Here is a 24,484-nt window from a genome sequence, read left to right on the forward strand (position 1 = left end):
AATTGTTCTGCTTCATGTCTTGTGACCCCTCAGGCCTCAGTATTACAAGGTGATAGAGGAGTGCGTCTCCCAGGTAGTCCTGCATCGAAACGGCATGGACCCGGACTTTGGCTACAGTAAACGACTGGACGTGGACTTCACTCATCTGATTGGTACGATTCCAACTCACTCATGAGTCTCTTTTTAAAGTTCTCCAAGTCTAAAATCATCCTCAGAATAATCTTTTTTCATTTGAAACCCTGTGCCGCAGGAGGTGCATCACTGCTGTTGCTAAAAATGTTTTGATACCTCGCAGTCATTCTCATTATCCTCCACGATCTCCCCGACATTCCTCTGACAAACACGACACCTGCAGTGGCTTGACATATAAGATAGGGTCATTTAATTATTCATGAATAATACATCATATGTGGGGAATAAAGGCTGCAACTTCACAATTGTTTTAAATGTCATTTTTCCACAGTTAAGGTATCCGTCAGTCGTGTTTCTGCCTGCACAGAGCAAACGTCTATTTGCGCTGCATTACTAATGGATGCATTTATTTCAAACAAACAAAACAAAGAAATAACACAGCTTTGTCTCTCTCTGTTTTGTCACTAACAGTTCTGTAACTTGCCAACAAAAGGCCATTAAAAGTTTGTATCCACAAAGGACTGATGCGCTGTCTAATACATTCCCTGACTCACTTTTACTCCCCTTTAATCAGCTGATAAATAAAACTTTCAACAATCACACAAAAGACGTGAACTTTGATGCCACATCTGAGTGTTTATGTGAATGATCCCACACCTTTTTTAATAAGTTCATCCTTTTTCACAACTCACAGAAACAATCCTGTTTTCTGAGGGAAATGTGTCGCCTTATGTGTGATCGTACAATTTACACCTTCCACTTGTGTCGGCCCTCAGAGGACGCACCTATAGGGGTCTGTGTTTACACTGAGGTTAAATAAACAATAACGTGCAAAACAATCTGACTTTAAACTCAAAGAAAAACATGAGAACTCAGTATTAAAGGTGTTGATTCTCATTTAAGGACTCTTTTACCAGTGAGAGCAGGATGAAAAAGAAGAGGAGGGCAAAAGTTGCACTAATGCATGAGCCAACAGTTGCACATTGTGACTGATTTCACTGTACGTGAGGCAGTCATTGAACACATCATGAAAACAGTTTCTCTCCACTTGTCCCCTCTTCACAAGGTTAACGCTGCAGTTGCATCAGTCGCCACTGCTGCCCATTTTATCTGCTCCTTTCAAAGGGCTGACATCAGTCATTTATTTATTCCCTTAGTTTTGCATTAATCATAGTCTAATTCATACATCCAGGAATGAAACGGTCAGCGGGTTTAATGATAACTGTGATAACATTTCTCCTCTCCTGGTAGGTGAGATTGTTTACTGAGGTGAAAAGAAAAAGAAAGCACACAGGTTGACTTGAATGTGAGGTTTTTGCACTCCAAGGGCTTGCAAATAATTAGCATGAAGTTATTTTTATTCAAGCCAGTAGCGAGTCAATGCAAGTGTGGTTTCACTGTGCAAAGTCACAACTTTTTTAAAAGTTTTGCTTCTTACGAGCACCATCTGACCAATCAAAACACTTATCATTGCTGGGTTTTAATGCATTAAGAGGAGCAAAAAACGATGAAGATGTGTGTCTTCTTTTCATATCTGTCTATAGCCAGTGCTGAGTTGTTTTTTTCTTTAATCTGATATTATGTCGACTGGTAAGAGAGGGAGACAGACAGTAGGAGACCGTCTACACAGCTGGAGCTGTTTCAAAACTTTGGTACAATAACACATTTAACAAGACAGTCTCCTCTGACCTCAGACTTACCGTTCGGATCAATCGGCTCACTGAAATTACTCCTCCAACATAAGCAGGTGAGCCAGTCGTTTCACAGTCACGGCAAACCTCGGGGAGACTGTGGCTCAGTAGGTAGAGTTGGTTGTCCTGCAATTTGAAGGTTGTGCATTCAATCCCCAGCTCCTGCAGTCACATGTTCAAAGAGTCCTTGGGCAAGACACAACCCCAAATTGCTCCTATTGCATTGTTGTTGGTTGTTAATTAAGACTGGTGGCCAATTCTCTATAGCAAACTCTACCATCAGTGTGTGAGTGGGTAGATGTGACCTGTGGTGTAAAAGTGCTTTGAGTAGTCAAATGACCAGAAAATCACTATACAAGCTAAAGTTCAATATTATTAACATATCGAATGAATGAAAAATCAGTCCCTCCTCACAGCAAACTTGGCAGAAAAAAGGAAGTAGAGCAGGGAATGAAACAGTGAAACAAAACGGCACTAACTTCTGGTTAGTGCGTAAAGCTGCCTCCACTCAAAAAATCTGTAAAAAGAGTGAGTCCCATCAGTTAAAAACATAACTCCAATGTTGAAATCAGTGTAGAAATTGGCAGAATGTTTTTGTTTCGAGACCATGACTTGGTCTAAGTTGAGACAAGACTGGTCAGACTTGAGATTTTCCATCAAGACCAGTCGAGACCACCGCTGATGTGTTCTCTCTAAAGTCAGATCTAAACAAACCAGTCTATCTTATTTCTAGTCAGAAATGCCTCCTAACACTCATTTAAGGCCTCATTCACTGGACAAATCTAGATAAACATCTAATTTTCAGAAATTTAAAACAATTCCGGTATTGTCGGTGACTTATTAGAACTTCAGGGATTTATTTTAGACAACCACTTTATCGAACAAATTTGCTAAGATTTAAGATTTTTTTTGTTCTTTGTTTTTCTGCTGTTAAGTTTTTACTGTTCAGTCTTGTAATGATGTTTTAAAATTGACTTTGCTTGTCTTGGTCTTGGTCTCAGTCTCGACTCGGTCTTGCCTCCCAAAAGTCTTGGTCTCATTGCAATCTGGTCTTAGGCATGTCGGGGTCTTGGATTGCGTGGTCTTGACTACAACACTATTAATTAGCCCAGTTAACGAGCTGAAAGGTGGCTATCTTTTGATGTGTTCAGGGTCAGCTTGGACAACTGACAATTACAACATTGCTGTTACTTATTTACATACAACCTTAAAGTACAGATAATTGAAGGTTCACTTGAATGTTTAGTCCACACCTTTAAGCTTCCTCTTCTTCAGTTGTTGACATCTAACTTGCAGCACAAACTTCTCTCTAAAATGCCTGAAAAAAAAAAAAAATCATCCAGACATGTAGGTGCAATAGTGAGTCTCACACAAGCCAGTGCAGCACATCCCACCCAGCCCCAGCTTTAGAACTATCTCTTTCTCTGTCTCGTCCTACAGATCAGTGTGTGGACAAAGCCAAAGTTGAGGAGAGCGAGCAGAAGGCAGCAGAGTACTCCAAAAAGGTGAGACATAAATCACTCTCAGCAGCCCCCTCCTTTGGTTGGCCGACTCCCATCAGGAAAGTTTTTTCTCCCTCTGAGCTCCCAGACAAGCTATTGATTTTCCATGCCCTGATCAATAACTGGCTGTGACGCTACATGATCCGTATCAGCATTACAAGAATCAATGCCGATGTTCTGATGTATACTTATTTGTGCTCAGGGCCAGGGCAGAGTTAACTTATGTGATGGCTCTTTTTGGGCATCTTAGATGGGAATTTCTCTTCTTAGCTCTTATTTTCTTTTAACTCTAAGAACGTAATGTATTACTTACTTTATTTTTTAGTTCATAAACCCATATTTTATTCCAAATAGAACATGAACAACATGTTAAAGTGTTGATGTTGAAGCTGAGACATTTTACCATTTCATTAAAACTGTTAGCTCATTTTGAATTTGATGGCAGCATCTCATAAAAGTATGGACATGGCCATGTTTAGCATTGTGTAGCATCCCCTCTCCATCTAACATCAGTTAGTAAACGTCTGCCAGCGAGGAGACAGGTTGATGGATTTTTGGGAGAGGAATGTTGTCTCATTCTCGTCTGATGTGGGGTTCAAGCCGCTCAGCCTGAGTTTTCTTTGCAGGATTTTTTTAGTTTTATGATGCTCCAAATGTTTTCCAATGATTGAAAGGTCTGGACTAAGGCAAGTTCAGCACCCAGACTCTTCTATTGTGAAGCCATGCTGTTGTGATGGATGTGTTTTAGCATTGTTATTGTCATGCAAGCTGTCCACGCCATAGGCACTAATGCAACCCCATACCATCAGAGATGCAGGCTTTAGATCAAACTTTTGATTAATCTGACCACAGAACAGTTTTCCATTTTGCCTTAGTCCATTTTAAATGAGCTTTGGCGCAGAGACGACAACGCCGTTTCTGGATCCTGCCCACATATGGCTTCTTCTTTGCATCATCAAGCTTTAACTTACATTTGTGGATGGCACGGCCAACTGTGTTGACAGACAGTGATTTCTGGAAGTGAGCTCATGCAGTGATATACAGTTCAGAATGATGCCTGTTTTTAATGCAGCTCCGCCTGAGGGCCTGAAGAACACATGGATCCAATACTGGCCTTAAACCTTGTCCTGTGTTCACAGAGATTTCTCTAGAATTTCTGAAACTTTTGATGATAGTATGGATTCTAGATGGTCAAATAGTTTAAAGTCTTTGCAATTTTACATTTAGGAACATTATCCTGAGATTGTTCCACAATTTTTAGATTGGTGAATCTCTCCCTACCTCTGAGAGACTCTGCCTCTCTAAAATGCTCCTTTTATACCCAGTCATATTACTGACCTGTTGCCAGTTAACCTAATTAGTTGCAAAATTCTCTTCCACCTACTTTTCAAGCCTTTTGTTCACCTGTTCCTACTCTTTAGAGATGCATTGCTGCCATTAAATTCAAAACAAGTGAGTATTTTTCCTGAAATGATAAAATGTCTCTAATATGCTCGAGTGCAGTGAAACTCAACACGTGGCTCTTTTGTGATGGTTTGTGGCTCTTTTTTGTCTTCATTTGAAATATTATTCCCCAAGAAAAACATAAAAAAGGGAAACTTTGACCTCAGAAATTATCAATTGCAAGTCACATTAATCCGTTTGTTTCCCACAGTTATACAACTGGCTTTAACTGTCAAGCAATCATTTTTGTCAGTATATTTCTATTGCCTTTATTTGAAAATTTTGTCTCTTTTAATCATTTTTTACTGCTTAAAGCCCATTTTAGCCACTTCTTTTTGCCACTTTTTGCCACTTTTATCCCGTTTTTGCCATTTTTCACCAGTTCTTGCCTCTTTTATCATGCTTTTTGCAATTTTTTCCCCTTTTTTATTATTTTTTGCATTTTTTTTGTTGCCACTTCTTACCCATTTAAGCTGCCTTTCCCCCAATTTTTCCCATCGTTTTTGCTACATTTTGCCTGTTTTTAGTCACTTTTCACTCATTTTTTGTCATGTTTTTGTTGCTTTTTGATTATTTTTGCCACTTTTTACTCATTTTTTATCACTTCTCACCCATTTTTGCCACTTTTTGCCTTTTTTGCAACCTCTAACTTATTTTTATTCCCACTTAAACCCATTTTTGCCACCTTTCTGCACTTAGATTATGGCTCATGCAAAGGTATTTTCCAACAACTTGGCTCTTTGGTTGAGCAGGGTTGAGTAACATTGATCTAGCATGAATAAAGTATGGGTTTATGTGATTTGACAATCATTGCATTCTGTTTTACATATTCCACAGCGCCCCAACTTTTTTGGAGCTGGAGTTGTAGAGTATCTGCTCTTTACTGTAAAACTTTGCCTGAAGCTAGCTATGCATGATATTTAAATGCATCTTCTTGCGTCACTGCCTCTGTCTGGCACATGAAGGGGGTCCAGGATGTTTTTTCCTTAAGAGTCTTGTCCCACCAGCACACCACGCTCCCTGCTGGGACGGTGAAGTCATTGTAGCGACAGGGCTTGGTTTCTCCAAAGGTTAGATCCATCAGCATACATGAAAGCAAGGCCTGAAACAAAGACAAAGGACAACAGGCCTCTAGGGCCATATGAGCTATGAATAGAAATTGGTCAGAGTGTAAGACGGCGGCGTGTTTTTGGTGTCTGTTGATGTGCCCCGTGGCCGTTCTCCCGAGACGCGTTGCTGCTCACCATCCTGAGTGTGTGTTTGTTTACGTCTTTGTACACATATTTGTTATGTGCACACAGACATGCTCGTGCCTCTTTTTCTTTCAGTTTGATGAGGAGTTCAGTGCACGGCAGGAGGCCCAGGCTGAATCTCAAAAGAAGGAAGAGAGAATCAAAGAGCTGGAGGGGAAGATCCAGGCCCTGGAGTCCCAGGTAAATCCACAAAGAGAAATCCCACCACTCTGCAAAACAGTGTTACATTCCCCCGGAGATCTTTCACATTGTATGGTTTCCAAAAAACTGTGGAAAAAAGAGACGGTTGAAAAAACATGACAAGAAGCCCTTTTAATCTGTTTTTGAAGTGAAAAACATCTGGTACAATCTTACACAGAATGAAAAAGTTCACTTTGAGATCAAAGTAGCAGGAAGTAGCGGCAGCATTCGGAAAAAGGGCTGATTTGGTCAGAAGGATACCTTTCAAACCCACTTATAGATGTGGTGCGGCTGTAAGTGGGAGTTATTATCCATGCAGGAGCATTTGATTTAATAAAGGGTCAATCTCCTTCCTTAAGTTGTAGCTCTTTTTATGTGTGAATTGCTCTATTGAAGCTTTTCCTATGTAATTCTATCATCACAGAGATGGATTGCCTTTCCTCTCCTGGCCTTCACGTCATTCCTTCCCAGGCTAAACCCTCCATTTTCAGCATAGAAAATGACTGCTATTTCCCCCCTTAACCCAATTTCAAACACTTTAGTACTGTCTTGAGACAAAAGGGCAGTATGCCTCTCTGCTAAGAGAATTTAATATAAAGCAGAGTTGAAAGATGGTACGGCTACATAAATACTGAAGATTGCCTTTTTCATTCAAACATTCGTCTCCGGTTGCTCTCCCCGTCTGTAAAAGCCACACCTGCATCACTGCTAGGAAATTCAGTCGTAACATTTTGCTCCTTTGCCGTGATTTTCAGATCCACAACAAACGCTGTGTTGTGGCAAAGCTTTTGGCTGTTGTCCCGGCTGCAGTCACAGTTATTCTCTTTCAAAGCGGGTGTGTGTACCGCTCTCACCCCTTCATTTTATATGCTTGAGTGCTGCGTCACCTTTTTTTTTATACGCATTTGTACCCAAACTACTTCATCACTCATCTTCCACAGACTACCTGCCTGTTTTAATGAGACCATAAGACTCCGAATGTGCTCTCCACCTGCTTTGCTTCCTCGCCCTTTTTCTCCCCCTCGCTCTCTCCTTCTTCCACCTTCTGTCAGAGCTGAATGCATCAGGCTGTGTTACCTTAGCATGCCCTCTTTCCCTTGTTGGAGCTTTTTATGTTGTGTTTCCAAGTGTTTTCTTCCCCATAACACACCTTCCCCCTCGCCCTCCCCTGACAGGCCTCTGTCTTTTGAAGACTGACTGACTGCAGTGCATTAACAGGTAGAGCCGTGCAGAGGAGCCCTGGAGAGTCAAGCCCTCTCTTCCTCTGTTTGCCTGAATGCTCCTTCAAAGAGCTGTGACTGTTTGAGAGCTTCACATCAGCAGACATTAACCTCAAAAGGATAATGTGTAATTTCTTTGGCACAAACCTGCATAAACGTGGCCATAAGGATGTTATTACGTCTCCTTAGCAGCATGCTTTACATGAGGTAAAGTATGCATGATTGGGCCTTTTCTTAAAGCAACAATATGCAACTTTTTTCATCCTAAAATAGTCATTCTAATAATGTAAGGAGAGTGGAACTACCCTATTTCCACAGAGCACCCTGGTGCTGCTTTCAGCACTGTGTAACTTTGTCAGTCAGCTCATATGAAGCAGCTTTTTAGTACTAGTTTACATATCATCCTTCAGCTTAAAAATAGCTTGTTAGCCTGTCTAGGCAATGTCTAATACAGTGGCTAAAAGATGGAGAAGAACCCAGGAAGAGAAAAGAGAGAGAATCTGCAAAGCAATAAAACGATGGCAAATGAAATGCATGGCAGATTGCAACATGGCATTTGTCTGTATTATGTGTGTCAGCGTTGTCACACGTTTAGTAGCTTTTTAGATGCAGAAAGTAATTTCACCCAGGTTTGTAGACAAATAAGTAAATAAATATTGCACCAAAAAATGTCCATGATGATCTTCAAGTTAGCTCTAAAAGTCTGGAACCTTACAAATTTATCAGAAATCAGCATGCAATAAAAATTGCCCTCTCCGGGAGTCATTTAGCCTTGGATTACAGAAACCATGGCAACAGCTGAATACACATACACATGCTCCACATGCAATAGTTTGCTAACAACAGGCTCCAGATGCTTGCAGTGTTATAGCTGTTTGAAATTCTGTAGTATGACTGAACCTTAGCTCTGCTCCTCACACCCTTGCGAGCTTCACCACCCTCTTTTTTCAGTGCACGCTGTCTAAAGCTGTGCATTGACAGGTGTACACTTTGTGATTCTCAGCTGGTTCTGACATTAATTTTGAGTTACATAACTCACTTGGAAGTCATGCAAACTTTCAGCCTGAGCACGCATAGTTTGACATGCAGGGACTCAATGACCAACTGTGGCCCGACGATGAATTTCTAGCATGTTTGATATTTCTGTTGTATGACTATGCACACTTGCACAGTGAGGTCAGAGCCGCAAGCATAATCTTCGACTTAGGGGCGTTTTTTTTTTCTTGCTGAGCTGTCAGATGGCACTCTTAATCTCCATGAAACCAACACGCATACCTGACATGACTTTCCCAGACTATAAGGAATAAACCAGCAGGAAATAGGCCTACCTAAGTACACCTAAGCATAAATAGATGATCTTTACTCCATACTGTTACCATGGACACACCCCACAGCTCTGTGGTAAAACATTCATTTTTTCCCTAACATGATGCAAATTAGTAACCTTGCAAAGCAGATGGATACGCCTGTTTCCATGTTTCTCACCGGCGAATCCATCTTGCAAAGCTCCCATCTGAACCGTTTGGGCCCGGTTAGAAAGTGACAGGACCAATCAGCGACAAGGGGCGGTACAAGAGACCGGTGCAATTAGGGGGGAAGAGATTAGCGTGGATGCTGCTAAAGCGCCAGTTTTATCATAACTTGATGACATTTCTTCATTGAAAGACAAACAAAGAACAGCACTGAGTTGTTTTCTTTTCAAAAACGACAAAAGTCGTGTACTGACATGTCTACAGTCGCCATGGTTCCCGTTATTCCTCAGTAGCTGCACACGTGCACCTCAGTCGCAGCTACATCACGTGTTTTGTTACTCTGATTGGCCCGTAAAGATGTGACAGACAGAACGTTCATCCAATTACACTCCCAGTTTTTTTCAAATCCTCTGCCCTTCCCAAAATGCTTAGTATTGAAGGTTTTCATCCAGCGTGTCAGGTTAGCAAATTAGTCTATTTCTAGGAAATCCATGGTTTGGTTTAATTACAGGGAATATGGGTGAAAATTTCTGCCAGAGGTCAAAACATAGCTAATTATAGCTGGTTTGTGAAAGCCAAATGAAGAGCCTTTTAGAGACTGAACGAATCTTCCTACTGTGTTAAACCAATAGATCCAGCTGACTAAAAAGAGCTGGAACTCTCATCTCTTAACCAGTGGAACATTTGTTATTACCTAGCTGCTCGTTGTGTTTGCTTGACATGCTTTGCATGTGTATGTAGGGTTGTATGACTGTGCATTTGAGGACGGATGGAAGCAAATCCATCTGCTTTGCAAGGTTAGACTTTTAGCAAATTGAGAACAATTTTATTATATTTAATTTTTTGCCTTCAGTGGAAGGTCATAAAGGATGAAACATAAAGGTGTGAGGTGACGTTTCATCATGACTGTTGAAGGGTCGGCTAGAAATTGCACACTGAGACCTGGGTTAAGAAGGTAGAGCAACAGCGTTAGCCTGTTTTAAGACAATGCAACAGCATTCAGAGGCCTTTAGTTGGTGTGAAAGCTCACCAGACTATTCCAGCATATTGTTGCTTTAAGGTAGTTCAGTATACCTTTGCTGTGAATATGAACTAATAACCTATGGAAAAAATGAATCAATCATTGTCCATCTTGCTTGTGTTCAGACACAGTTCACACCCCTATCAACACAGCGGTGTTTTCCCCCTCAGACAGATTCCGTCCTGATTCTCCTGGAAGAAAAAGGAGAAAAAGTGTCTGATTTTTTTTATTTTTTTTATACCTAATCCACATTTGACACAGTGCTGTAGAAAGCCATTAACTGTGAGAGCACCGACCCTTTAAATCGCTGCGCGGACATGCAGTCAGTTTGTCCATCAAAGCCGCTGCGCTATCGCTGCCATTTAGCCGAATATAAATGAAGTGAGAGCTTACCCTCACCTTTTATCTCCCCGATATGAAAACATGTGCACGCCTGAGTCGCTTCCCTTCACATTGTTTGTGAAGAAACACATTTAATGAGTCTTTTCGAGGAGAACTTTGCCATTGTAACAAGCTAGCCTGTTTGATGTGTCTGTTTGATTACCCCTCAATTGAATTGAGTGGAGCTTGTAAACATCAACACAGGACACAATTCATAACAAGAGGAAATCATCCACTCTTCCCTGAAAACTTTGCATGCAAGCACTCAAGGTGAAAAAAGGAAGCTTCTCATTGAATCGGCTGTGGATGTGATGAATAATGTAGCACTGCAGTGGTACACTGGAGTACTCTGCGCCATCCCATTAATAGGTTTTAACAACCTGGCGGTGTAGTAGCTGACCCAGCTGTGCCCCAAGAGAGGCTAGAGGAGTACTGGACCATTTTCTCTCTCTTTTACTGCCAGGCTACCATCCGCCCTGGATGATTACAGAGTTTGACTTTACGGATAATGACAGTGCAGCTTACAATAGACATAGAGGCAAAAATGTACTGTTTAAATCTTTCACACATATCTGAATGCTGTATGCATCAGAACGGAAAAGCATGGCACTATACTGTACCTGCTGAAAATATCTCTTGCTCGCTCTGGAACTGAGATTTCTCAGAGCCTCCGACTTTTAATCCCCAAGGATGAAAGATAAAATAAAACTTCTCTTTGCTTTAAATATTGCACTTTACTTCCATTTTCTGGAATTTCTGCAGAAAGAACGTTCTTTGAAACCCATCCAACTAAAAGTTTCCATCTCCCTTTTCCATTATACACATTAAATATTTAGTTCTCCACAGTCTATAGCAAGAGGAGCTCTGTAGGAATTACTTCCCTAAAAATATAACATTTCTGTGACTGTGGAATATGCTCCCATCTTTTTTTTCTCCTGGCAAGGTCGCAAAGAGAGAAATATCAAAGCAAAATTGGTACATTTCTGAAACAAAGACTGCAGTGTGAAATCAATGCCCATCACACATCTGAGAGTGTTAAGTTGAAATGTATTTTGCAATGCCAAAAAAAAAGGAAAGTAGAAGAAAGGTTTGCAAGGTGCACCAACTGTCAGTGTTGCAGAGCCTTGTTCCTTTCATGCTGCAGTCAGTGCTCTACTCTGATGCTCTTTTGAAGATAGATTACATCTTGTTTTAGGTTTAAAAGTACAGTACACTCTGCCTTTTGCACATCAAATAGCTCATTCAGACAAAATGGGAATATAACATTTTGCTTCCACTGTCATTAACTGTATAAGGGACGTCCTCTTTCCCCTGCCGGCCTCTTTTTTCTTTGTGTTTTTTTTTTTTTTCTGAGTACCTGTTCTCTTGTACTAGTGTTCTCCTTCTTCTCCGTCTATCTAACACATCCCCATTTGTGCCTCTTTGTTGCCCTCTTTTGTGACGTGTGTGTGTGTGTGTTTCCATTGTGTGTGTTGTGTGTGTGTTGTATCTGCACAGTTAACTATTGAAAAAGACAACCTCAAAGAGGCTCAGACTCTCATCAGGGAATATGAAGCAAAGGTGGGTGTCCTCGCTGCATGTGTGGCCCTTTACATAATCTCACATTTGATAATCATCAAATCAAAGCTGTGTAGCAAACATTTTACATTGTGCTGCCTCAAATCTTTTTCTCTAAATGACAGATTCAGTGACTGATTTTGTAATGTCTGTTCTCTCTGCATGCATGTCCCACTCCATGTTATACATAAATATCAAAAGGTACTGTGCTCTCCTCTCATGTAAAATCAGGTTCTCTTTGAGATGCTTCTTTTCTTTATATGCAAGAGGAAAGTCTCAAATTAACACACTTAATCAAGTTATTAGAGATCTGTGCTGGTTTGACTCTCTACTTGTACCCCATACGGACAAAAGTGTTTGGCCACAGCTGTTAATCATTTAATCCAGATGTTTCAATTAGACCTAATGCTACAGGTGTGCAAAATCAAACACCTTGCCATGCAGTCAGAACCACACAATTTCCTGTTTTTGAATTTTCTCTTTATTTGGAGTTGCATTGAAAGCATCAGGAAAGAACAGCACATGTTCCTGCTCATCCTCGCCTACAAGTAAAGCCTGAGGCAGGGATAGAAGCAGCAATAAACCAAGAGCACAGCAGGTATCAGTGACAACAGAATGACATTGATTAAGCCAGAGGAGGAGCTGGGGTGGAGGAGGGTTGCAAAAAGCTTGCAGAGGCAGCATTATTTTCGTCAACTAAAACTATCACTACAAATGTTCATCGACAGCCTTTTTTGCCATGACAAAAACTAGACTAAGACTAACAGAAATAGGTCTGTGATGACTATAACTGACAAAAAGTAGGTTTAGTTTTCATCAGGATGACTAAAACTAGTCTAAAATGTAATGTAGTTTTCGACGAACACTAAAAATCTGTGATATTTCTCCACTGTGGGTAAATCTGTCAAGAACAATGCAGCTTTATCTATTCTTCCACTCAGCTGTAGAAAGCAGGGACCCCAGGTTTGGCAGAGTGCAGAGAACACAGTACCATGATTTGGTATCAGATTCAGGCAAGAAAATAAATGCATGGACTAAAAGTAAAGACTAAAATGTGAGGACTTTTATGGATTCAAACTAGACTAAAACTTAATAGGATAGAAAATACTAAAACTGTGATGGATGCCAACTGTAAGTGATACTGTTATAAAGTGGAAGCGTTTAGGAACAACAGCCACATAGTGGAAGACCACATAAAATCGCTGAGTGGGGTCAACGACTGCAAAGGCACATGGTGCATAAAAGTCACCAACACTTCAGACATTTAGGACAATGCTCTGCTTCCGGAAGGCCCTTTTGTATTCCAACATGACTGCAACTGAGTGCACAAAGCCAGGACTATAAAGACATGGTTTGATGGGAGAAACTGACTGTCCCACACAAAGCCCTGACCTCAACCCCACTGAGCACCTTTGGGATAAACTGGAATGGAGCCTGACCTTCTTGTCCAACATCAGTGCCTGACCAGAATGAATCAGCACAAATTCTCACAAAATATTCCTTGAATACAGTGCTTTTACAGTCGTTGCTGGTGTAATGGGCAGGTGACCAAATACTTTTGTCCATAAAGTATACTCTACCTGTTCAAATCAACGATCCAGAACAAAAAAGAGAACTCAAAACTCTTTAAAGATAAATCTTCTGTTTAAAGTAATTGAAATCTACTGTAAGCTCTATAGGGTTTATTTTTTAACCACACACATTTCCTACTCATCTGATGCAATTTTCATAAGTAAACACTTTGTGATTGAATTCCTCTATCAGAGATGAGATTGGGGCATAGATTTAATCACATTGCGTTCAGAGTTAATTACCTGCCATGCTGACCTCCCCATTGACTCCAGGAGACTATGAATCCAAATTGGATGGGTTGTATTTCATGTGAGTCCTGACTGCTACTTTAAGCAGAGTCTCCAGATGAGCTCTGCCAAGCAGAGGCATCAAAACAGGTTCACAAGCTGGCAATAAACAATATCTAATTACATGCATGATTATATACTTAATAGAAATCAACAGGAACATATTTACGCAGAGGACCTTTGATGGAAGATATAATTCATCAAAGAAAACCTGTTTGCTGTAAAACAGGGGTCACCAACTTTTCCAAGTAAAGATCCCCAATGATGCTAACAGTGAAAGCCAGGTTTGCAGCCTAAATTCATTGAGAAAATTCACCAGTATTTACTTTTCAGCTTTTATGAATTAATTTTATGCACATTTCAGCTAGTAGATCCATCAAAGTGGTGAAAAAGAAAGAATAAGACACAATCATTTAAATGTCATTCCTATTCTTATTAAAGGCTTTAATTTGTATTGTCGATTATTTATTAGGATCCCCATTAGCATTGGCACATGGCTGCAGCCACTCTTCCTGGGGTCTAGAGCACAGAATACAAAATAGTTTACACATAAATATGCACAAAATTTCATCTCTACCTGCTCCTTTATGTTGGTACAAACTTTAGAATTTCTGCACGTCGTGACTGCATTAACACTTTTTTGAAAATATTAAATTTCCAATGTTTAACAACACATGTTGTCTAATACAAAACATTTAAAATATCAAGCTTTTTTATTATTTTATTTATAATAAAACCCTAGTACAAGACTGCAACATTACATGAAGGGGGTGAAGCAAAATCAGAGTAAGACTTGCTGCATATTTGCTGTTAAATATTTACTTTAAATGTCTAAAGGAACTCCCAGTTGGTGACCCAGGCTGTAAAATATCAAAATGTGCATGTTGATATGTTTGATTAACATTAACGTTATTGTTACTTGCATATTTCTGATAAAGTTGCACATATTTTGTTCTGCATGGTGCAATGACCATAAATATATCTAAGTACCTGCAGGCTCCACACAAGAGAATATAGAGCAAAATATCAAAATAAACACATTTTTAAAATTATTTTCAAACAAGCTAATTACAGGATTGGGAGACTGAGTAACATGTTGTTTTTTATGTTAAAACAGTGTTCGTTTACAATTTTTTTTAAAGAAACTATTCTTCAATTGTGACATTATTACTTTAGACAAGATGTGATTAGAATAGAATTAATATGTGAATTAAAGAAGTTAATATGTGCACATCTAATTTTGAACACTTCAGATCAGATGTAGCCTCGTCCCCATCTAGGGGGCCCCAGACCCCAGGTCGAGGACCAGTGCATTAGTCTTCCTGTAGTATTGTTTGCTATCTGCTAGTTTAGACCCAGACCCTAAAATATAGCCCTGTATAAGTAGTGCTTTCCAAAGTTTGGGCCATGGACCCCCGGTATGCCACAAAGGTACTACGAGGTTCAAAGTTTCATTCATTGTCATTCTGTACATGCTGAAATGTAAAAAGTAAGAAACTTGTACTCCAGCAGTGTACAGTTAAGTTCAAATGTTTAATATAAGTTACCTTAAGCTGTAAAGAAATACAAGCAGGGTACTATACAAAAGAGCTACTAAAAGAAACTATGTAAAAAACTAACAAGAAATAGCAGCTTATTAGGTGGCAGGGGAATCAAGAGCAGAGATCAGTCCTTTTTGGTCCTGCAGGTGGGCCACAAGAGGTCATTTAAGCCCCAAAACACACCAGAGCTTAAATTTCTCTGTCTTTGCCCTCAAAGCTAGCTGCTACTACAGCAACCAAGAGGGACAAACAGCTGTCCTCAGGAGAACACGCCGCCAGCTGCAAACAGAGGTGCCGGGGATCGAGCAGTGGCGTAAAGTGCCACAGCATGGCGCGTCCATGCGTGTCTGGCTGCCACCTGTAGGGGTTATTTCATATAAAATAATGGGGGTGAGCATTTGGACACGCTTAAGATGGTGCCAGTGCGTTTTGGACTTAACAATAAAAGACAACTACTTTATAAACAAGCTAGATGATTGAACTTACACGCCACTTTCATGTATCGTTTCTTAAATCCAATGTAAAGAACCGGTGTTACGCTTCCAGTTTCTGGTGTTGAATGTTCGATACTGCCATTCTTCCGATTTAAAGGAATTTGATATTTAACCTTAGACGTTACATTTAAGTTGTTTAAATGTGGTTAATTAAAAAGTGGTAGCTTTTTTATTGTGCTTTGTAATCTGGCAAATGCTTTCCCAGTTCAGTCAATGCCTCTAAATTAAGCACTAGTATTGAAATTCTCTATTTATGTCATAAAAATACAGAGGTAGATTTTATACCATGGTTGTGTGAAGGTGGGTGGACCCTTGGTGTTCTCAGGATTCACATTTGGCCATGCATAGTTATGTTAAAGAACGGCTGGAAGACTTTTTTTTTTTAATGCATTTATTTCCTTCAATGGACCAAACTAAATAATTTATATCCCTATAAAATCTTAAATTAAAAGGAGCAGAAAGAGGAAAGTTATCAAACTGCAAAACACAAAGTCTAATGCTTTACTGTGTAGATTTAGTATAAAACTGCCAACATAATAAAGCCCTTCGACACAGTTGTTACCAAATTTGCATTTTACAGTTGTTATGGCTCTTTGTGATTTTGTTATCTGAGGACGAAGGAGCCAGTGGCAGTGGTTTTGGTTCCCAAGGGTTCTGTGAAACACCAGGCTTATTACTATTGGATAAATCAGCCGGAGAGGTGGAAGGAGAAATAAAGACTCAGTGGACCCTTGCATACAGAAACAACTGCGCTCTAATTTAGCCGCTAATTTGCTTCCATTCTCTCATATTAATCTTAAAGAGGAAACGGGCCACGGAGGGCTCCAGATTGACAGACATGTGATGATTGGACGAGGATCTTCTCTGAAAGGCTCAGGGCCATGTGTGTGAGAAGCTCCTCGCAGAACACCTTTTTAATTTTGGCCCCTAATAAACAATTCGCCGATGCCATTATGTAATGAAACACAGCTTAATGTCTTTAAATATGAAGCCAATCACAGTTAACGCACACAATCAAGTGGCTGGGGACGCGCCTGGTGGGGAATTGGTTTTGGAAATGAGGAGAGGAAGTGGAAAGGCGCTTTTTTGGTAAGAGCCGACATCTAATCAACTTTATAAATCTACGCCTGTCTGATCTTGCATGTCTGTAATTTTTTGTATTTGCATTTCTTTTTTCCCCCAGTTGGCATTATCAGCGACTTCCTGTGTATGTGTGATAGTGCAGACATGTCACAGGACTGATAGACTTTGCCTTATCAGTCGCAGGTCTAATTACTTCCCTGTCTACCGTTTAATAGCCTGCCATTGTGAGGCTTCACGAAAGAGACTTGATGAGAAAGCAACATTCTTATCTTTTGTACATTTAAACAGTAGTAGATTATCGGTTTGACAACATTTTGCTTAGTGTTTTCTTTAATATCAGTGAGTACTTTTAGCTTTTGCCAGTGCACAGCTCATTAAAGCCAGGGAAACAGTTTCTCATATGTTAATTATAAATATGATTACATTAAAAGTAAAATAGATAAACTGGAGTAATGCCAAGACAAAATATCCTGATTATTTTAAAATAAATTCTAAAATATTTGTAGAGTCATTTCTTTTTCAATAGCCGACATTTTTTAAAGACGCATTTGATTCTTCTCTTTCTGCTGTTAAAAATTCGTCATAAAATTATTATTAAATCAGACATTATCTTATTAAATAATAAAAGCATGGATGTCTTAATAAAAACAAATATGACTGCAAAGGTTGCACAGTACTCTTCTCAGCAAAAGAAATAGAACAAATAGTTGAATCTTACTTTTTTATGTCCACAGCAGGATTAACTTGGCAAACATATCCACAATAATGTTGCCAATATGTTAACACATTCTCTATTTTTTGGCTTGTAAATTCAGAAAAACAGCAATCTTCATGACCTTATCATGTTCTCTGAACTTGGAAGCAACACTCGCACAGGACCTGGTAATCCTTCCCAGAGAGCGCTGCATTAATAAGCTGGTTGTCTGTTATTGACAAATATACATGTTACTCTAGCCCACTGTCAAAGTTTGTAGGCAAATCACTAATACACCAAAATCCTACGGGCTGTAAAACTTTTTTTTCTTCATAGAGCAAAAAAACTACTTCTTGGCTGGTGCAAACCAAAAGCCTCCACTTTGGCTCTCATTTGCATCAGATGTAGAGGACGCCGCTGACTTTTCTTTTCTGTTTTTGCAGATTGCAGCCGGTCCAGCTGCACCCGGAGCACCACCTCCACCACCAGTTCCAGGTGGTACAGGGGCTCCGCCTCCTCCTCCGCCTCCTCCACCTCCACCTGGTGGCATTCCACCACCTCCACCTCCTCCTCCTCCCCCTGGCCATGCAGGCATGCCACCACCGCCACCACCACCTCCACCCCCTGGTGGAGGACCTCCTCCTCCCCCTCCACCTCCAGGTTTTGGACCCCCACCCCCTCCACCTTTCTTTGGGGGCCCAGGGGGCCCTCCTCCACCTCCTTCACTGCCTGTTATCAAGCTGCCTTATGGACTGGAGCCCAAGAAGACTTACAAGCCTGAAACAGTGATGAAGAGGGTCAACTGGACCAAGGTATGCTAATCTGAGAAATCTATGAGTTTTTTCACTGCTAGTGTTGTTCATTTGCAACATAGACTGCTTAAAATATGGACATACACTGTAATGTCACCCTGGGGAGATGTTTTCGGCCTAGTGATTGCATAGGCAAATGTTCAATATCATACGGTATTGATCATATCATGTCCTGTCATATCGTCCCTCTCTTCCTGTTTCACCAGCTAGTTTTTCTGAGACAGAGTGCAGACAAGTCCTAAACAAGATTCAGCAATTATTTTCAGGTGACGATTCACATCTTAAAGTTGATCTGTTTGTTGTCGTTTTGGGTTCTTTTGGGAGTGTTTTCCCCAAATAACAGCATAATGGCTCAGCACCTCTGCACCCCAGTGCTTGTGTCGAAACAGCAATTAAATTGTGATTTCTCAGTGCTTGATTCTTATGGCAATCTGTGACACATCTCCTGTATTATCTTGTTTAATATAAGCACAGAGAAGTGTTTTGAAGATAGCTTACTTTGATCAAGGATCATGGAGCACATGCATCATCTCATCTGACATTGTTTCCTTGTGGGCGTGTTTCAACAAAGTCCCAAATTATGATGTTTTCATGGCACCAGTTTCGAACCAATTCACCCAAAAAGTCTTCAGAGAGGTCTCAAGGATAATTCAAGCAACTGTGTGGCATGCAAATCAACACAGACGGACACAACACCGATTAAAGCAGTAAGATTTCTGACTTTGAGGTACAGTATCTCCAAGGGTGATTGTGAGGCTGACCTCTTCTTCAGAGAGGTTTAAGAACATCCCTTTCATACATATTCAACAAGGTCATTTGTCAGCCCACTTTTCCAACAAAAGAGTGTTTTTCCTTCTGTATATGGGGGTTTGGACTGAGCCATAAGAATAAAAATTTTAAGCATCTGACTTAAAGGCTGCTGATGTGTGCAAAAGTTGGATGACTTTGAACTTTCTGAGGTAACTGAGCATCAACAAAGAAGGGGGGAAAATGCCAATAGCTCTCCCTCAGCTCTTGATTGAAAGCCTGGGTCCTCCCTTAGTGAAAGTGACCAGTTGGACAGATGTCTCAGGGTGAATGTGTAGTGGTATAGAATCAGATTTGGGAAGCCCATACCCCTCCTATCTGCTGGTCTCTGGAGCTTTTTTAAGTTGGCTCAAAGGCGTCGGTTTCCCCATAAGAATTTCTTGCATAGCTCATCATATCGTTTGAAATATCCCCATGGAATATCTAATGAGAGGGTTTGAAGCAAGTTTTGGAAGTAAGGAATGCTTATAGAAAGAGACAGAGGGGGGGCATCTGTCAATGTCTGCTCTGAGCATATATTTAGCAAGAAAGGGTTGGAAGTTTGCCTTAACTAAGGAGCGAAGATCAGAGGGGAAAGTAATATCTAACTAGGTAATGCCGCAAGGAAGGCACTGAAAATTTCCTGAGTGGAAAAAAAATAAAACCTTGGACAGGAGGGGCCTGGCATTTCGCCGTGTCAACCTTGTTGTACTGCTCCCGCCTCCTGATGGCCGTCGTCCAGACACACTGTTAATACCAAAAATGCTCTTAAGAGATGTTGTCACCAAGGAGTCCAACCAGTACCTCTTGCTGTAAGTTGACATCCAGGCCTCTCAAGAGTATAGTGAGACCGGGCAAGGATCTGGCTGCAGACCTCTACAATGGGGCGACCTTGACCGTGGGGCGAGAAGTGGTGTAGATTACTCAAGCCGGAGCCAGAATGACACACTGAACGATCTATATTTTCTGCTTTTATGAACTATATGAGTAAAAATAAAAAATTACCAACACTCTTCAAACTAAGGAAATCTCAAAGAGACTTAGAGTTAGAGTCAGGCTCCCAAACCCTCCCCGAGGGGGATTAAATCAAAGATAACACACCACAAACTATGGAAAAATCCAGTAAGGGTTAGTACAGCACTTCCTGCCCCGTGGTGAAGGTCACCCTGTTGTGGAGTTCTGCAACAGAGGAGCCAAAAACGCCCCACCAAAGAAGTCTGCAGCCAGATGGCTCTCAGACTTTTAGGATCATGTACCAAAATACTCCAGGAATGCTACATCCCAATAATCAGGTAATGCACTCCACTTAATCTAGAAGTGCAGGTATGGATCAATCAGGTTGTGTTACAAACAGGAGACTATCATCAGCATAAAGCACTGATCATCTACTGGTGGCCCAAGGGCCATATCAGCCCCCCCAAAGCTTTCTATCTGGCCCCAGAAGATCATTAAATTCAGAAATGGAGGAAAGGAAGATGTTTTGGTTCTAAGGGTATTGTTTGGTTTTAAATGTCTGCAGCTGTTAATAAAGTTAATATAATAACATTTAATATTGAAAAAGCTTTAGAGTGTCTAAACATTTAATCTGTTGTCAGCGGTTTTAAGTACATTTTAAAAAAATATATATTTCAGAAAATAGTTTAAGACTGGTGGAAATGTCACAAAAATGTCCAGAAAAAGAGGTGAAAAGGGGTTAGACAGCAGCAAAATGGGTTGTTGGGTGGCATAAAGGGACAAAAATTGGCTCGAAGGTGGTGAAAAGAGGTTAAATGTGACATTAAAGAGAAAATGAAGGGAAAAGGTGCTGAAAGTATAAAAAATGGGTTAAAAGTGGCAAAAATGGTGCAAACACAATAATGAAAACGGGTTAAAAAGTGGCAGAATAGTTGAAAAGTGGCTCAAAGAGGATAAAAATTTAGGAAAAGTGTTAAAAAGGGATTAAAGAATTGCACAAATTAGGTTAGGGAGGCAAAAATTGGCAAAAAATAACTAAAATTGGCAAAAATACAGCAAAAATAGCCTGGCAAAGTAGTGAAAACAGGTTAAAAAGTGGCACACAGGGGCAATAATTGGCAGGCAAGTGGCTTAAAGGTGTTAAAGGCTGGCAAAACAGGCAAAAAGTGGAAAAACTTGGTTTTAAAGCAGCAAAAATGGTGCAAACAACAATGAAAATGGGTTAAATGAAGTGGCAAAAATTTATTTAAAAAAGAAAATGAGGGAAAAGGGATATAAAGTTATTAAAGAATTACAAAAAGTGGGTTAAAGAGGCAAAAAATTAACTAAAGTTGGGAAGAATATAGCAAAAATATCCTGGCAAAGTAGTGAAAAGGGGTTCAAACTGGCACACAGGGGCAATAACTGGCAGGCAAGTGGCTAAACGGGCTTAAAGAGTGTCAAAATGGGTAAAAATGGGCAAAAATGGGTTAAAAGTGCAGAATGGGCTGAATGATGTAAACAAAGAGATTAAAAAGTGTCAAAAATGGGTTAATATTGGTGCTAAATCACAATTGGGGAGGGCCCTTTCTTTAGGATTCTTAAGAAAATACTAATACTAATACAATATCTTAATTAGCCCAAAATATTTATTTAATTTGTGTTTGTTTGAAAGCCTGGCCCCCATAATCGCAATCAAAACTAAATCTGGCCCCTTGTGCAAATTTACTTGAAGCCCCCTGGCATGTAGCTTTAACTTGTGTGACGTCTAGATGACTTGAATGCCTGGAAAGAGGGAACCTTGCTTTCCCAAGGAGTGCTAAAACCTGGGTAAAAATCAACTTGTTCCTTCTTTGTAACTAAGTTATATCCTTTCAATCATGCAAAAATTTGGCATCGGCCTAAGTGCATTATTAAAGTTACCCCTAAATTAATGTAGACACAAAATCCAAGATCCAAATCAAAATGTGCTCTTTTCTGTTTAATTCAAGGCAAACAGCCATGCAGGCATGGCCAAACTCCTTTACTCTCAGCACTCATGTCAAAGCATAAAACAGCAAACAATTTTCATCAGTTAAATGTCCTTGAATTTGCACATTCTGAACAAAATTGAATGAAGACTGGGTTGTGCAGCGCAGCATCACATTTGAATACAACTTCAATAGGACATTCTCTTGCATGTGGGCTCTATTCTACCATGGATAATTTATCCATCACCTCAGGACTTCTTGGCATTAATTTAATGCTTCTTTCTTTGCCGATGCTTATGTGACCTTGCGTTTAAGCCCTCAATTACCGACAACAACCAAAACATTAGTCTAGTGCTTTTGACATCATTTTAGTTTGCACATTAGATTTAATGGTTGAATGGAATGAGGCAATGTTTTTAAAAGGAATGTTGAATGAGATTTTTGAATATTTTGAAGGTGATGTAGTTATGCCTTCACACTCTGTAAGAAACAAATTAAAAAATGGGGAGTGTTATGCATTCTGCAGTAAATTATACATTCACCAACAGGCCATTTAAATCACACGCATAAATGATGGAGAGACATCTCGAAATGCAAGTCTATGTTGACTATTGCATTATGAGAACCGCATTACAGGTCGAGTTTCTGTCACCTCAAGGACTCTTTAAAATGCCAGTATGCAAATGCATGACTCTGTGTGGGAGTTTCCTGAGCAGTAAGGAAAGATATTAATAGAGTCATGTGGCAGTATGAAATATCAATCCTGTTGTGCACTCTGGGTTGTGCAACAATATTTGTGCCATGATATTTTAGTGAATAACTTGTCATTTTTCATGCATGTCTCGTTGCTGTGTAATTTCTGCACATGCCATAACTTGCTTATTGCCATGTTTGGAAAGCATACAGAAGTAAGCTAATGTGCAGGAGCATTAACCTTGCCTCCACAGGAATTGTAGTTTGGTGATGCAAATGAAATTCATAACCACCTGAGGAAAAACAATCTGTGTCTCTTGTGCCGATTAAGTGGGACAAGAGTCGTCTGTCTTCTCTCTGTGCAGCAGATGGAGGTAGGGGCCTAGCAGGAGCAGCTATGAATGGACTGCATAAAGAAGTTGTTATTTAGAGACTTTTCATCCCTGCATCTCCTCTATTCACAACTCCATGCATATGACAACAGTATGCATCTTACTGATGCCACAGAGAGAAAGAGGTTTTTCTGTAACTTGCAAAGAGAAACGGTTGCAGCTGTTCCTTGAAAACAGAAATTGTATCTTGACTACTTTCACAGTTTCAAACAGTCTAGCCCAGTGATACTCAACGTGTGGCTCTTTTGTGATTATCTGTGGCTCTTTTATGTCTTAATTTGAAATATTATTCCCCCAGAAAACCTAAGAAAAGGGAAACTTTGACCGCAGAAGTTAATCACGTTAATCAGTTTGTTTCCCAGACTTATACAGAAGGCTTTAACTGTCAAATGTAATTGTCCCATTTTTGCCCTTTTTCACAATTTTGTGCCACTTTTCACCCAACTGAGCTACCTTTGCTGTTAAAAGCCACTTTTCTCCTATGTTTTTGCCCATTTCTTGCCACTTCTTTTTGTAACGTTTCCCCAATTTTTTTCCCCTTTTCACCATTTTTTGCCACTTTTTACCCATTTAAACAACCTTTTGTTATTAAGTACCCCTTTTTGGATTTTTTCCCCATTTTTGCTACTTCTTTTTGACCCTTTTTTCCCATTTTTGCCACTTTCGTTCCATTTTTGCCCCTTTTCACCATTTTGTCACCACTCTTGCCCATTTAAGCTACCTTTTGCTATTAAATACCACTTGTTTCCCCTTTTTTTGCCCATTTTTGCCACTTCTTTTTGTTACTTTTTATCCACTTTTGTCACTTTTGTCCCATTTTTGCCCCTTTTAACCATTTTTTCACCACTTTTGACTCATTTAAGCTACCTTTTACTGTTAAACACCACGTGTTTCCTCTTTTTTTACAATACAATACAATACAATACAAGAACTTTATTCATCCCCAAAGGGAAATTCACTCGTCTGGGATTCTCATCTGTTTACTGTAGAATTATAAAGTCTATTAGCTGATGGTGTGAAAGATTTCCTAAATCTTTCTGTCCTGTCTTTTTGCCCATTTTTGCAATTTGTTTTAGCCACTTTTATCCCATTTTTGCCTCTTTTCATTTTTTGCCCATTTAAGCTACCTTTTGCCATTAAATACCACTTGTGTTCCTCTTTTTTGCCCTATTTTGCTACTCTTGACTGGTTTTTGCCCATGTGAGTCATTTTATCTCTCTCTCTTTTTTTGCCACTATTGGGCAATTTTTGACCCCTTAAATTTATTTTTATTGCTACTTCAAGTCATTTTTACCACTTTTCACCACTTAGTTTGTGGCTCTTGCGAATATATTTTACAATTATTTGGCTCTTTGGTTGGGCAGGGTAGAGTAAC

The 24,484-nt window shown here is 39.9% G+C and overlaps 1 protein-coding gene across 7 annotated transcripts in view; it reads left to right on the forward strand.

The window, feature by feature from the left end:
* diaph2 (diaphanous-related formin 2) overlaps positions 1 to 24,484 on the forward strand; it is a 728,830-nt gene that overhangs the window by 248,389 nt on the left and 455,957 nt on the right. For all 7 annotated transcript variants that reach the window (XM_041797008.1, XM_041797014.1, XM_041797011.1 and 4 more), the window contains 4 exons: positions 34 to 152; positions 3,264 to 3,328; positions 6,097 to 6,201; positions 17,967 to 18,335. In XM_041797008.1, coding sequence (XP_041652942.1) covers positions 34 to 152; positions 3,264 to 3,328; positions 6,097 to 6,201; positions 17,967 to 18,335 — 658 coding nt within the window. The remainder of the gene's footprint in view (positions 1 to 33; positions 153 to 3,263; positions 3,329 to 6,096; positions 6,202 to 17,966; positions 18,336 to 24,484) is intronic.

Source organism: Cheilinus undulatus, linkage group 10, assembly GCF_018320785.1.
Source record: "Cheilinus undulatus linkage group 10, ASM1832078v1, whole genome shotgun sequence".
In the NCBI taxonomy this organism is placed as follows: Eukaryota; Metazoa; Chordata; class Actinopteri; order Labriformes; family Labridae; genus Cheilinus; species Cheilinus undulatus.